Raw genomic sequence first — 16,312 nt, forward strand, 5'->3', positions numbered from 1 at the left:
ACAGTTTCAAGCAATTAAAGCTAAAAATATCTAGCAGCTGTGAGGACACTCACTACCACGGCAAAAATGAGGAAGAAAATGAGTAAACGGCCACTCTTGTGCTCCGCAGTTTCCTCAGGTGTTGCCAGGGTGTGCAAACCTGTCTGTATTCCAGAAAAATGGACCTGGTCTCAACGGAAAACAGCCCTGGAAGCCCACCAGCGTGCTCTGGGGAGAGGTGGGAGGAAGGGGACAATAGAGTAGCAGTGGCTGCAGGATCGGAAAGAGGAGGATGAAGAAACCTCTGTAGAGCAGAAGAACATTTATAACCGAAAGCTGTGGAAAAGAAAACCCAGCAGACATTCCTACGTCACGATCCCCCAGAACTCCAAGAATTAAAAAAAAAAAAAAATCAAGGCAACAACTAGGAGTAGGCGTGTGCTGCAGGGGCACACAGCCACCGCCGAGGACAGAAGGGTCCTCCAGAAGGGGGTGACGGTGGCTCGTAACAACCAAAGGCCCAGCCCCTGCCATTCCAGCTGGTTCCCGGTCACCAGGAGGTGCCGAGAGCTGAATGAGCTCCAAAGCAATCGTGTCTATCATCGCCTCACACGCTTCTCTGAATTCAAAAGTCAAGTTTAATTTAACAATTTGAATTAACTTCCTCTTTTTTCCCATGTTCCCACACCAGCTCTTTTCAGGGATGACTCCTGTTGGGCAACCTGTTTGTTACCTGTTACAGGGACAGAGGTCAATTAGTGCTTGTTTGTGCAGGACAAACAGATTTTACAGGGGAGAAAATGTCACGCTTCCCCATGGAATGCCAGCAGAGCCTCGGGATAAAGCCATGGCAGGAAGAAAGATCCTCTCCATTGAATTTGGTTTATGAAGCTCTGCTTATAATACAGTCTTCCACGTTGCAGCCACAGTCCTGGCACAGGACAGGGGGAAGAAATATATAATCTAAGAGAAATATATGTATTTCTGTGCCCCGTGTGGCACAGGTGGCGCAGGGGTTCTCACCATTTTATCTTCCTTTTTGGCAGTTTATTCCTTTCCCACAAAAGGAAGCTGTCCCCGAAGGACACTATTTCACCTCTGCACAACACAAGAGCATAGGAGGAACCTTCTCCAGGAGCTCCCGAGGAAGAGCAAAGATCAGCAGTAGTTTACAGATACATTAAAATATTTTTCAAACATGGTGCAAATTAGGCTCCCCATTTACCTGCCAAGATTCCAGTTCAGTCCTTTTCATTTCCCTCGTAAGAACAGCTGGCACAAGCAGCTAACACAGCAGGAAGCACGATTCCTTAAACTACTTTAAGTGTTAGTGACGCATACGTTCTAATCAAGAGTTGGCATCTTTAACATTCTTTGTATTTATTTTAAGAAAGCATTTTGGGTTAATCTAAGCGAGAATATTCAAAAGCCACTGGGAAGAAAATACATTTTTGTTTCTGCTCAAACTTTTCAGAATAGACACTGAACGCTTTGCCAGCTCATTCAGCAGACAGCGCTCCGTTACGTGGCCAAGCAACGCGGAGCGAAGAAATTACACCCCAAAAAATAAAAAGCAACAAAAGGATGCACGAGGGTTGCTTTAAAAAGAGCAAGTTCGGAAACTCCTCTCCGACGGTGCCGAGCCTGGCCACACAGTCAAGGTCACCTCAGCCACCTTTTCACCTGCCCTACTCACTGCATAAAAGAAAGCAAATATAAAAACACCGAAGGTTTGCACAAAAATAGATCATTTTTTGGTAGCTCTTAAAATTACTGTACAAATAAATAAAATTATTGTCCGTTTAAATATAACCGTTCAGAAAAAATGGAAGCTGGCAACGGTCTTCAGATGGACCCACTCGGTCCAAAGGAAGGCAGGGTTGTTCGCCGTCTCCGAGGCCTCCAGATCACAGTGGGACACGACACCTGCAAAAGAAACGCACCAAAGTTACAAAATAAAATACTTCTTGTTGAGAGCGGCCCATACCAAAGGTCCCCTGGCCCCCTGTTCTGCCCTGGGGACATCAATAACACGGTAAGGTAGGGAAGAGCACAGGGCAGGACACAAGCAGGCTTTCCTCAGTGAAAAATCCCATTTCTGAGCAATGTTTAACTTAAGAACTCCCTCAATGACAGGTTATATCCATATCCCTGTCTTTAAATTCATGAAAGAGAACTCATTTAGAGGTTTTTCCCAGTGTTCTGAGGAAATTTACAGTTCGGCTGCCCTACACTGTAGAGTTCATCGCCCTGTGACAACAAAGCATTACGGAAGAAAAAAGCATCTCCGCTTTATTCGAATTTGCCACTGGAGATTTTCTCCTGAAGCACCGAGGTTTCGCATTGCGAGAAACCCTTTCCAGCTTCTGTGCTGCTCCCGATTTTCGATTAGGAAAGTCGGATACGGAATCGGGCTGTTTTCTGGACTGAAGCCTCCAGAGATTCGTTTTTAAGACAAGCCTGTTTTGGAAAGGCAAGTTGGTTTTCACTTCAGCCCACATTAACACAGCGTTTTCAGCGCGAGACCAGCACCTTGTGCCACGAGCCGGCGTTGCATCGATTCCCATTACATGCCAAAACCAAGCATAGTAGGTAATTAATAGCTTCCCGCCCAACGGGAAAATAAAGTAAATGAAGAGGATTGAGACAAGATGGGGTTTTCAGGGGTATGTCCTGGCTGTGCTGGTGTTTTTCTTCTGAACCTATTCTGCAAATCTATTTACCATTACGGTTTCGTGATGAAAAAGGAAAGTCCACAGGAATAAGCCTGACACTCTGCTGCTAGAGCTTCCCCCCCCGCCCCCCCTTCTTTATCCTTACAAATTCCTCTAGAGCAGGCAAACCACTTCAGGGCTGGCCTGCCAACTAGTGGTACTGCTGCTCTTACAGCGTGCCAGGCCTCCTGAATCAGGGCAGAGGCCTCAGAACTCCAGTTCCTACCCGACTAATTAAGTCGTTTTCAGTGATAAAACTGATTTTTCTAGATAAAAAGAAGGGCTGGTCTTGTCCGCTGAGATTTCAGTAGAGCATCTGATGTAACACCACACAGGAAGGTATTAGAGAGGAGAAGACTGGGATTAGAAAAAAAGGAAGATGTAAAGCAGATAACCTGTCCCAAGGGAAAAATGAAAGAGATAATTTGGAAACGAAGAGGCTAGAGTTTTATCAAGATTGGCACTGGCAACAGACTTGTTTAATTAACGTTTTCACTAACAGCCTTGGCACAATTAGAAGTGTGCCAATGACACAGAGCTGGAGGTATTGCGGTTATAAAAAAAGGATGAGGAAATACTCAGGGTCATTCACTGTTTCTTCTAACTGCCAGGGGATGAAACTCGATAATAGAAAACATAAGGTCATTCATCTGTGAACAAAAGTAACTGCTGTAACCCAGAATGTTATTGATTTGAAGCAAATCAAGTCAAAAAGGGCTTTAGGATACAAAGTAATTATGAGAGGATTAAGTGATTTAGATATGAAAGGAGAGAGATGTGATCCTGCAGAAATATTTCCAGACTATAGATAGTAAATGCCAGCGCTTTACCAGGACCTGAAGAGACTCGTCCGGAGTAAGCGCAGAAATTATTTGGAGCTGAAGGAGCCAACTTTCACAGAACCAACCAACCTTGGACAGGAAGAAATGCTGCTAAAGTTACAACCGGGCAAACACCCCGGGAGGAGAAGAACATTCTAAGCCAAAGCACAAGTCTGTCACAAGACCCAGAGTATTAAACTGATCAGAAATGCATTTGGGTTGCAAAGGACAACGTCCTTAGCTGTAAGGACAGTCAGATGGTCTCAGCCTCGGTGACTCAGACACAAATGCCTTTATTTCTACGATGCATTTATCAAATAAATTCTAAGATACGAAGCCCACAACAGCAGAAGACAGGACCCGAAAATCCTGGAAACTCCCTTCTGTATTTTGATTGCTCTTCTGAAAGTCATGGAATCTGACAGACCATCTTGAATTTTATGGTGGACATTCAAACTTCCATCAAGGCAGATATTAAAGAAGCCATCGAGAACTCACAAGGCTTAGGATCAATTTTTTTTTCCCCAAGTGGCCACATAAAGACAACAGTCTCACTGCAGGACTGGACAAGACCACCGGACTCCCAGTCCAGCCTTCTCCAACACATTCTTCCAGGCCAAATTCAGGACAGGAAACTCCTCCATCATCTGGTGCACCCAGTTCCGATATGCTCTGAGCATTAACAGTGCTTTAATTAAAAAGCAATAAAAATCTGTCTCTAATCTGACAGTTAATATCATATCTAAATACCATATTTAAGATGCACGCCTACAAATCTACAGTAACTTTGCCCACTTCAGCATTTATTTACTTAGCAAATATATTGTAAAAGCAAAAAATAAGCTGGAGGCGAGGGCAGAAATCTGCCCTCATTTGTGGCAATAGATTAAGTTTAGGGTAAAGGATGGGCTGGCCCAAATACAAGCAGCACAGCCAATTCCCTGGACACCATTAAGGAGGCAAAAGATTCCTAGTTAGACATACTTCAACCAAATTCCTTTCCCCAAACGTTTACCAAAGCCTCTTCTTCTTCTAGTTTGCCTGTATCTTTCTATGGCTGGATTTTCAGCACCGCACAGGTCCTGTTTGGTTTAGAGGGCTTTGGCTTGGAGGTCAATAACAGAAAATCCCCTGTAAGCTCAGACCAAGCAGGGAGCAGCCTGGCAGAGCCACCAACCTGAACGTCCTTCGCCTCTACGAGACGGAGCGTTGGCGCTTTTTGCCGTAGGAGATTAGCCTGATCCGGACTTCCAGTTGGAAGGCGTCCAGCCTCTCCTTCGGGTTAAAAGCCAGCATGTCACGCAGGAGCTTGCAGAGATCGTCTGGCATGGACCTCTTGTTCTTGAGAGGAATTTTTAATTTCATGTTGGGATTCTCCAGCAGCGCTTCTCCGAGGGGAATAAGTTCCTTGCCTTGGCAGATGTAAGTTCCTGAACACAGATTAGACGGAGTCAGGTTATACAGGTAGAGAAGAGTCTACACAAAACGCTGTCATGCGCAACAGGGAGAGAAAATCTGGAAAGCAAAACATCTGAAAGATTAGCGGAAAGATCACTTATTAAGAGGTGACCGCCAAGTCAAACAGTGGGAGAGGTTGTTATCAGAAGAGGCTTTTTACTTTCAAATAGCAGTCGAGGTGTTGCACAAGGCTGCGTGCGTAACCACGCATGGAACAGGGAGAAAGTTTAAGCAGAAGGTGCTGCATCTGATCATTATATGGACCATCTGCAGAGAAAAGGGGCTGCTGACATGAACTTCCTCCATCCCGCTCCGCGTCACCCTACCGGGAGACGCGGAAGCTCTAGAAGAGGGAGAAAGACACTGCTTGGCTGAGGCAACTCGAAAGAGTTAAAACACAAAACTTATTTGCTCAGTTAGTCAAATAATTTTCAATTAAAATGACAGCGTATGCCATTTACCGTTAGCCAACTTCTCCTCGGCAAGATTAAGGAAGGGAAATGTAAATTTGCTCCTGGTAATCTAAATAATTTCACCGGTTGTTGAAAATGATTAACCAGCTTCCAAAACAGGCAGTAAAAACAGCTTTGCTCACTCAAGCTGTTCTGCCCCTGCACCAGGCGAAGAATAAATGTTTCAAAGGCAGTGACCTGTCTGTGTATAGAAAAGGTTGGCCCTGCAAACTCCTTATCTCCAGTCGGCGGGCAGCTGTTTTAATGGAATCTGCTCATGCTTTGGTCTCAGCTGCAGCCAGTCGCTTGTTTCTGCAGGCAGGAACTAAAACATTTATCAATATTTGGCGTTTTGAAAAGAAATAAATAATAGAATTAGAAGCGAGCCTACTTGAAGATGAAAAAAAAAAAAAAATTAAAGGGGTAGCACAGTAGTGTCTCAAAGTTCCTCCGCAGAAATTCCTTTTAAGAATTTAAACATTTAAAAGAAAGACAGACAGGTATGCTATGATCTCAGAGCCTGGGTAGATGTCTTCAATTATTATGCTAATGTGCATGACTGGCATTCTCTCCTCTGGAGATGGATTTTCCACTGCAATATACTTTTCTGAAATCATTTAGTACAAAGCATTTCAAGCGTGCATGTATGTGGGGGATTTGGAGGAAGGAGGAGGCAGGGAGAGAGCAGGCCATCAGAGGAGTCATCCCTGTGAGATCTTCCATCTCAAAACTGCGAGGAAACTCAGCCAGATGGCAGCGAAGCTTATCTAAACATCCTTTCCCAGTTTATTATTTGGCTTCTTTGGAACATCCTTTCAATGCTCCGAGTGATCCCATCCCTTGGTGATGCCAAGTCAAGGATACAAGCAGGCCCATAAGCCCGATTCCAGAAAGGTTTTGGTTTTAAAAGCATTTCTGAGCAAATGGAAGTACACAGATACTAAATCCTCTATCAGGAGCGTGGCTGTGAGACAGATGCCTCACCAACAGCTACGAGTAGTTTTTTTTTTTTTTTCCTACAATTCTTTAGGGACAAAATCCAAAGGGCCAAATACATTTTTGAAGAGCGTTCCTTAGGGTAAGGGAGGCCTGACAGCGGAGAAGCCAGAAGCGATCTTTCCCTTAACCTTTAAATCCCACAGAGCATTTCTGGCAGAAGGAACAATCTTCCAAACAAAACGATTTGTAAGTATAAAAAGCGTTCCCTCTGCCTTAGTGATATCTCTTCAAGACCTGGAAACCCTGCATGAGAAGCAACCAGATTAGGAGTAATGAATACCGAAGAAAAAGAGATTTCTTTGCAGCTCTCTTAAAAACCCAAAACACCCAGAAAAAAAATCAACTTTGGGTTTCTCTGGGTTGCAAAGTGCTTGCAAATTCCTGGAAAAAGCCACATCCAAAGCACGTCACAGCATTTATAACTATGCCTGGGAGAAACACCTCCCTGCAGATCCAGAACGTCCATTGACAACAGGACAGCATTGATCTGATCCTCACCAAGCAATTCCTTCTCCGTATCCCTGTCCCGGAAGGTGATCCTCTCCACCATGGCCCAGAAAATGATGCCAAGGGCAAATATGTCAGCCTTGGCGGTGTAATGACCTTCCCACACTTCCGGAGCCATGTAGAAGTTGGACCCACAGGCAGAGGAGAAGCGATGCTGGTTGACGTTCCCCTTCCCCTGACACACCTTGCTGAGGCCAAAATCCGCCACCTGCAAGGTGTTAAGAAGAAAAACAAAATAACTTATTCACAAACATCACGTTTACAAACAGGGGCTCGGTGAATTCCGCTCTGAAATCCACCGCAGCACGGCACTGATGCTCCTCGGGTGGCAGCCCTGGTGAAACAAAGAGCTGATTATTTCCTCTTAGCTGTCCATTCCCCAATCCATCTCCAATTGTTTGTTCCCATTCCTAAGATGGACAAAACAGGCATCTGATCATTACCTTTCTGTGAATTCGCTCTGATTACATCTAATTGGGCGTAAACATACCTTGAAATACATCTACGGTAGAAGTGGTTCTTGCTGTTCCACGGCGAGTGCACTGAATCTCTTGCATTACCATTATTATCCCTAGTGATTAAGATGACATTGATTTAAGTGTCCCTTGACAGCTCTACAGGTCGAAGTACAAATACCATTATTGATCTGAATGGTCACGACAGGAATTATCTGAATGCGCCGACCTGTTATTTTATGTCCTAACTACTGGAACTCTCGGGATTGAAAGTTCAGGAGGGAGCTGGAACAGACTTTCAGTCTTTACCTCAGTCAAGGTGCCGACACGAGGCACAAAGACGTTCCCCACCTCCCCTGAAACATCAGTACATGCTCGAGGCAGCAATATTGGAAGCACCAGCTGGGGTAACAGGGCAGCACGTTCTTAAAAGTTTAAGGGCACAGAAAATACTGCTTCATTTTTGACTGATAGTGATCTTTGTGATTATCTAGGGGTACAGTTCCACAGCCCTGGACTGCTCCTCTCAAAAGGATAAGCAGCGGATGAAAGACATTACAGAAACACATCATCGTGTGACCTCTACTTCCTTCCAAGACTTCTTAAAAAAAAAAAAAAAACATAGAACGCCCACAACCGATATCAGATGTTCTGAGTATGCTTACTACAAGTATCACCAGACCAAATGCCCATCATTCCAAAGCACGTGATGCACAACCACGTAGGTCAGATACTTGTTACGGCAAAGTTTTATTCCCTTACCTTTACTATGGGATTTCCACATCTGTGAGAAATCAAAATATTGTCGGATTTCAGGTCTCTGTGCACTATCTGGTTTCTGTGGAGGAAAGCCACGGCGCTGCTGAGCTGCCGCATGAAGCTGTGGTTCAGCTGAGCGTCGGGGCTGCGAGACAGCAGGTATTCGTTCATGTTGCCACCGTCGCAAAACTCCATTACAAACCAGAGGAAGCAGGCCGACCTGGGATCCATGCACCTCCGCCCTTTCAGGCAGGTCTCAATTAGCAGCAAGTGGCTGTCTGATTTTCGGTAACGATGGCTAATTGGCTGAAAGACTTGGCCGTTCTGCAGGATGCACTCCTCCAACTGGATCACGTTTTCATGTTGCCTCTGGATGCTCTGCAGGGCCCAGAACTCTTGCAGAGCCAGTTCCACGTTTTCGGGCACATTGCAATGCATCCTTTTTACAGCTACTTTGCTTCTGGTTTGATTAACGATGGCTTCATAAACCACCCCATAGCTCCCCCGGCCCACTTCTCGGATGATGCTGTACTTGGCTTCCGTAGCCATCCCCCACTTCGGCCCAGTGAACAGCAAATCAGAGGAAAATATTTGAATTCATGGCAAGCGGTCGTCACTCTGCAGTAAAACCCTGGAAGAGAAGGGGATAAAAAGCTTAAAACTCACCCAAACAAAGCAGCTTACCAACCAGCAACTGCAAATACTTCCAACTGGTATCAATTTTAGCAGTATGCGCATCGGTATACGATGCGGCTGCACAAGGGCTGACAGCTAAAACAGAGTTTTAAGAGAAAGCCAATATCCATGGTAACTTTGAGACATTATCAAGTACAATCCTGACTGCACAGCGGGATACAACCACCCGGGAAGTGACATCGATTTGTCCACAGCAGACAAAGTTTAGTGAGAAAGAAAAAGAGTTATTACAGACACGTTTCCTAAGCAGGGCAGGAAAGGAAAGACAAGACCTCCTGGGTAACGGCTGAACTTACTGTTACCAGAATTGACTTTTAAAGAAATAAAGGTAGCCAGAAGTGCCCATTTGGCACTAAATCATTCACCCTCACTTTCCCCCCTTGTAAATGTAGTTATCCATCAATGGCTACATCATGTCCCTGCGCTTCCACTGCCAATTTTCTACCAGACCATTACCTGATACCTTCTTTCTCCATCTCACCCTCTTCCAACCCATTCACGAGCCCTATACTGTCCTTCCCCTCCACCTATAGCTCCCTGTCCCACCCCCCAGGCCACCCACCCCAGGTTGTTCTTCACTCTCTAGCATAGCCTCTCCCTGCGATTCTCATAGCCCCTCCTTCAATCCCCCCCTCAGCCCTATCCCCCAATAACCCTGCTCCCATTTTAGCCCCTCATCGCACTTCTCCCTGCTCTTCAACACCAGCCCAAGTTTAGCTCCTTAATTAACACATTCGTTCTTCTCTCCCAACTCAATTTTTCTTTGCTTTCATGTCCGACGTTCCTTTCCCAATCCCCTACTCCCTACCCCACCTGCTGCTGCCCTCAAAACCCCCACTTCCCCCCCAATTTTCCTCCCTTCCCACTCTCAGTCCAGCTCCCCCAACCTAACCCCCTTCTTCCCAGTCCATCTTCCTTCTCAATCCTCCTCCAGCTCCATCCACCAGCAGTGCTCCTTTCCCAAATCTTTCATCTTTTCACCCAGCCCTCCCAACCCTCTCCCACCCTATTCCCCACTCTCCAGCCCTCAGCCCCTGCAACTCCTCTCCAAAGCAGCCCCCCCTCAGTCCAAACCCTGGCCTCTCCCCAGACCCACTCCCACCACAGATCCATGGCATAATCACACCCCTTCCCCAGGTCTAGCCCCTTCCCCATCTCCACTCACCTCAGCCCCCTTCCCCACTCCCCCCAGCCCCTGATCCCTTCCATGGCTCCACCATCCCCTCAGGCCCAGCATCTCAACTAAAACCCCTTGGCCACCTCAGGGCCCTGCCCCACCTCAGTCCCCTTGCCCAGCCCTAGCTCCATCCCCACCCCACTCCCGGACCCCTTTTCCTGCCTCCACCAACCCCTCAGGCCCAGCTCTTCCCACCATTTCAACTGAGCCCTCTTCCTCCCCAAGTCCCAGCTCCTTCCCTACCTCAGCCCCTTCCTGCTTCCAGCTGCTGCCCCCTTCCACCATCCCCTCAGGCCCAACTCTTCCTTGCTTCTTGCCTACAACTCCTTCCCTTCACCACCTCAGATCCCTGCCCCACCTCAGGCCCCTTCCCTATGCCCCCCGGACCCTTCCCCACATCCACCACCCCCTCAGGCCCAGCTCCTTCCAGCACCTGGCCCACCTCTGGCCCTTCTCTCCGTTGGCTCCTCAGGCCCGGCTCGTTCCCCTCAGCCCCTTCCCCAGCCGTCCCCACAGACCGACCAACTCCCCCCTTCCCTCACCTCCGCCGCCGGAATTCCCGCCACGGCTTCGCTGCCCCGCCCGCCGACGGCAGCCAGCCAACCAGGAGGAAGGAGGTACGGCCGAACCAATCACAAGTCAGCGAAGATGGGAGGAGGAGGGGGTTGAGGCCGCCGCCGGACCAATCGGCGAACGCCTCGCTTTCCCCGGTTCAAGGAGGCCCGGGGCGGGGAAGCTCTGCGCTTGCGTGTCGGTGGCGGCGCGGCAGAGAACTACAGCTCCCAGCAGACTCTGCGGCGGGCGACGGGTGCCCGCGAAGGACAAACCTCAGCAAAAGGCGGCGCGGGGCGCGGTGCTGGGTGCTCTTGTCCTCCCCGTCCGTCCCTCCGTCCGTCCGTCGGTCTGTCCCCGCGGTGGTTTGCCAGGCCATTCTGGGGGAAATGCACGGGGAAATGCAGCCAGTCCTCTGCCTTCATCCCCTGCCTCTGGTTTGGCCCCGATGGTAAAAAAAAAAAATTAAATAAATACCATTTTGGGGGAATTTTGGGCAGTAACTCAGAAGGCGCCCAGCGCTGCTCAGGTCCCGCTTTCCACCAGATCAGGGTCCTGGTGCAGCCTCCCCCCACCCCCCCCAAGAGATGGTGGCACCAAACACCTCGGGAGGAGCAGCAGTGGGATGTGCCCCCCCCCCCGCCCCCCCAATCCCAAAAGGGTCACCCCGAACCGTGGGTCACCCCCTCGTTCTCGGCGCCGGCCCCGGGGCTCCCACCCTGCCGAGGGGGAGGACGGGGTGTCACCACGGGCAGGCTGGTTCCCAGCTCATCTCTCTTCATTCGAGCGCGGGGGGGTTTCCCCACCACACCTGCAGAAATTCATAAAAACGAAACAATTCTTAATATCCCGATTTCGCCCAGCAAAGGGAGCCGTTTGCTGAGATTTTTAATTCACAGAGAGTGACTGGATTTGGTTCATGGAGGGGGAAATTTCTCAGCAGGGAAATCTCAGACTGTCCCACGTTTTGTTCCCGCTTCTCTTTGATCCCACCTGGCTGCGTTTCTAAACTAAAGTGCAATTTTAAGAGGTGTCTTTGGGGCGTGCGGTCGAGCTGCTGGAGCCCCTCTGCTGGGAGGACAGGCTGAGAGAGTTGGGGGGGTTCAGCCTGGAGAAGAGAAGGCTCCGGGGAAACCTTGGAGCCCCTTCCAGTCCCTCAAGGGGCTCCAGGAGAGATGGGGAGGGACTCCTGATGAGGGAGGGGAGCCCTAGGATGGAGGGGAGACTGAGATGAGATGTGGGGAAGAAGTTCTTTGCTGTGAGGGTGGTGAGACCCAGGCCCAGGTTGCCCAGAGAAGCTGTGGTTTCCCCTGTGGCCCATCTCTGTGTGGCCATCACACCCCCTCAATATTGGTTTTAATAACAGCCAGCACTCCCAATATGAACGACAACATCGGTCTGAAATAGTTCCTTGTGTCTTAAAAACAAGCATCCAGATCCAGGGATGCAGTATCACCCCCCACTCCCCCTGCCCCAAATCCTGGCTCCACGTGGAGATGCTCTGGGGAGGATGAGCTCGGTGGGATGTCGGGCACCACCCCATGGTCTTCTCAGCCGTGTCCGGCTGGCAGGGAGGGTTTTAATTGCCTTCACTGGATTTTTATTCCCTCATTATGACAGCAGCATCCTTCAGCTGCCGCGATGTCCTGCAGCAAGGAGCCCATGGCTTATCCTTTCTCCTCTCCCCTTCCAGCTGCCCATCTGCTCCCTGTGTCCCTGTATTTTATCCTCGAAGATAATCATTTTCTTATTAACTTTTCTGCCCAGGCAAGCTTTCGTAGACCTCTAGCACATCTGCCCCGAGCTGCCTCTTTCCCCATCCCTCATGGGGGGGACCACCCCATTCTTCCCACCCCTCGCCCGGCATCATCCAGAAACCCACTCCTGCTATCAGGGATAATTGTTATTTTTCACATTTGAGTTAAAAAAATATAATTAAGCATCAGGAGGAGCGGTGGTGCGGTCAGTCTGTCCTTCCTCACCCGCATGGCATCCAGCACCGGCTCCCCTTTGCCCCTGCAAGCACATCGTCCCACGTGTCGGGGTGCTGGGGGGCGGGGGGGGATATTTTAATGGACCAATCTAAATAAATAAAGATAAAATAAATCAAAGCCCTGAATGTTAAACATCAGGCCCGCTGGGACAGTTTGGACTCTATTAAAAAGCGCTGCACATTCCTCCGGTGACTCAGAGGTTTTATGTGCTAAAGACGACAGTGATGTAGCAGTTTTTCTTTTGCAAAGTGCAAAATGATGGGTTTTGGGGGTTATTTTTTTGGCGCATCGTGGTTTAGCAGGTACCGGGCTCCTTGCTGGGAGGATGCTGGGACCCGTGCTGGGAATGACAGGGTGAGGCTGGTCGGCTGACGGGCAGGAGGCGAAATTTAGTTGCTGCTGAGCCAAGAAATCCCTTATCGTTGTGTTTTTTTGGTTTTTTTTATTGATTGCTGACCCTGTTTCATTAAACTTCAAGCTCTTTTTTTCCCCGATGCGAACCCAGCCAGTGGCAGCGCGAGCTTTCGGGGCTGTGCAAGGATGGACGCGTGCCGGTGCTTTGGGCTCAGCGCCATCCTCCGCTCTCGGATGGGACCGTCTCAAAACCCCAATTCTGACCCAAAAACCTCCCCATGGCATTTGGGCTGGCTGGTATTTCTGGGTTGGTATCGGCTCCGTCGCAGCGCCTATAGATGTCTCAGTGTCTATAAGCGATGGCAATCTCCGCAGGAAGCTGATTGCTAATTATCTCCCCTCCCAGCAGAAGCTGCTCCATCGCAGCCAAACGTCACCCATCAACACCCCGGGGGGGGACACACAGGGGGTCTGGGTACCAGCAGGGACGAAGCTACATCCTCACCCCACATCCGGCGGAGGATGGCACGGGGTGGGGATGCAAGAAAAGAGAGAAAAAGATCCGATGAGGGTGAAAACTCATTTGTCCGCCCCACGGCAGCCCAGCGGGTGTCGGAGGTGGCTGCAGGGACTTTCCAACCACCTGATGGATGTTGGGGGGGAGGGAGGGGAAACGGCCGTTCTTCTCCCCCGAAATAGCCGCTGGTGGGAAATGAGTCACCGGTTTCAATCTGGTTTCTCGCCAGCCCGTCCCCGCCGCCATCCATCAGACGGGGCTGAGCCGAGCAGATTTTTTTCCCCAGGGAAGATTTTTTTTTTTTCCACGGGAAGGAGGAGACGGGGGGTGCTGTGGCCCCGAAGCCAGAAGCGAGTAGATGGCTTGAACATCATCCTTCCCATCTTTCAAAGTGCTGGCCCCAGGGGCTGAACATAAATATAACAACCAGGAGGTAACGGCATCGTCACTCACAGATGCTTTGGCTTGGGGGGGGACACACAGAGCTGCAGCCAGCAACTTTTTGGCTGGTCCCAAGATACTGTTGAAACCCCCAAACCCACGTTAATGTCTACAGACATGTCCATACTTCCCATGCCATGGGTTAAAATCTTTCCCCAACAAAGCTCTTTCTCTGCCCTGAAGTATTTTTTGGGATTTGCCTAAAGTCAAGAGCTTCTCCCCCAAAAAAATCAGCCTATGGTGCTAATAAGGTGATTTTCCCGCACAGGGATGAAGCTCATCTCCAGCTGAACCACCCACTCATGGCATAGAGGGGATGTACAAGGGATGATGCACCCTATGTTGGAGCATATTTGGAGTCAGATCTACCATTTTCCCCCTCCATTTGAACAAAAAACTGCTCCACAGCCTTTTTTAACAGCTCCTCCGACATCCCATCCTCCATCCTCTGACCATCCCCATGGCCTCCCAGTCCATGTGTTGCTCCTTGAATCGGAGCATCTCATGCAACGCTCCAGATGTGGCTCCAAGGGTGATGGATAGAGAGGAGTAATGGCTTCAGGCGCTTCTTCTGAAATTCAGATATCTCCCCCTGGTTTTCAGGCACCATCGTCTCGACAGCCTTAATTCATCAGTAAGACGTAATTTGTGAAAGGATGGGTGATCTTCAGCAGAGCCTTATTGCTCCCCGCTCCAGCGCTAATAAGCGGCTGCAAGAGGGTTTGAGTGACAGCTAAATGAGCGCAATCGGGCTTTCAATAAAACTGCAATTTCTAATGAGATGACACAAATACTTGGCGGGGCCCAATCAAGCCCCCACCGCTCACAGAGGCTGAGCGTCGAGCGGCAGAGCTCTTGTGTTGCCGACAGTATCTCCCCTTGGTTTTATTTCTTGAGGAACCCATTCATGGTTCTGCTTGGAGAAGACCACAGACTGGACTGTTGTCCGGTTGTGCTCTGCTTCTTGGGTTCACGCCAAGGTGGGTACGTGCTGATGGTGGTGGCAGCTAACATCCATGCATCCCATAGGAGAACAGAGCTGAGGAGGGCAGAGCCATGGGGACGTCTGGAGATGGTGTGTCCCAGCATGGGATGGCCTGGGATGCTGGCACAAAGAGCTTTTGGGGCAAAAAAATCTCTTTGAATGGCAAATTAGGAGATGTTTGAAGAAAAGACATCACCCATCTTTGTTCTTCATATAGGGCTGATGTGACAGGACCCCCAAAACCAACACCAGAGGAAAGGTGAGGGCTCCAGGTCCATCTGCAAGCAAAGTGGGTGCTGGTGGAGGGTTTCTGATCTGATCAGGGCAGGTTGGTCCCACAAATTACTTCAGAGAACACCAGGATGGATGATCTCCATCACCTTGCTGTGGGACAGAGATACTCCCCAGCTACGGCAGCTCTCCCAGAGCCATCACATCCCCCACTGGGACCAGTTCAAGGATAGAGAGGGAGGTGGAGATGGAGACAGAGATGGAGATGGAGATATGTGGAGATGGCTATGTCCTGTAACTCCTGGGAGTGACTCCAGGCTGGGGATTGCAATGCCCTTCCCCTCTTATTATTTTGAATAAAGGTCTTCCTGGCCTGTTTTGGGTCCCTCCTACCTTTCATCCTTCTTGGGTCTGAAAGTGGGTCAGGAAGGTGGGGTGGGACCTCTGGAGGGCTCTGGTCCCAGCCCTGCTCAAAGCAGGGCCAACCTCAAAGCAGGTCATGCTGCTCAGGACCCATCCATACATGGTTCCAGCATCTCCAAGGATGAAATCTTGAGGCTGTGCAGAGAGGAGCAACCATGTCCCTTGGGCCTTGGGAGGAAAATCTCCCTTTTCCAGTGCAAAATGGAGTTTCCACGTCCAAATTGGCCCTTCCTGGGCACAGGCATGAAGGGCACCAAGCAGAAATTATGATCTTCTCAGATGTTGCCTCAAGCTGAATTGCTCTAGTCCCTCTTCCCTTGTAGGAATATCTTCTTTCCTTCTTTCCTTCTTAACGCAAAGCACAGGAAGGGATCGCTCTCCTCTCCCTTTCATGCTTTTTTTCTTAAACTGTCTCCCAAATCCCTCAACTCATCCATTCCTGACCTCAGACTCCTCATTTCAGCCAGGACCTGCTGGAGACCCAGCGGTGAAGCCATTGTTGCTCGTGCTATGGTGGAGACCCAGCAGAGGATTACATGCTGCTATGCCCATGAAGAGCTGCATCCGCACGGGAGGATGGTTTCTGCCCCCTCACGTCCTCCCGCTGCCCGTCAGGCCCCTTCCTGAGCTCATCCAACTCGCTAACGCAGTGGAAAACGAACCTGAGAGAAAAGTGGTTCATTTTCCCACCCGGTGAATTGAATCGGCCCCAGTCCAGTTACAACATCACCCGCAGCACCCATCGTCTTGATGGTGATGGAGCCAGAGAGTATTCCCCATGAGCCTTATCCCCATGGC

General features: G+C 49.5%; 1 protein-coding gene across 1 annotated transcript; it reads right to left on the reverse strand.

Moving 5' to 3' along the window:
- Positions 1 to 4,708: 4,708 nt before the first annotated feature.
- Positions 4,709 to 8,693, reverse strand: LOC141468598 (serine/threonine-protein kinase PDIK1L-like). Its single transcript, XM_074153724.1, has 3 exons — positions 8,148 to 8,693; positions 6,922 to 7,138; positions 4,709 to 4,944 (listed from the first exon to the last, which is right to left on the reverse strand). Exons 1-3 carry the CDS (start codon positions 8,691 to 8,693, stop codon positions 4,709 to 4,711), a joined length of 999 nt encoding a protein of 332 aa, XP_074009825.1.
- Positions 8,694 to 16,312: the final 7,619 nt, after the last annotated feature.

The sequence above is a fragment of the Numenius arquata genome, chromosome 9 (assembly GCF_964106895.1).
Source record: "Numenius arquata chromosome 9, bNumArq3.hap1.1, whole genome shotgun sequence".
Taxonomy (NCBI): Eukaryota; Metazoa; Chordata; class Aves; order Charadriiformes; family Scolopacidae; genus Numenius; species Numenius arquata.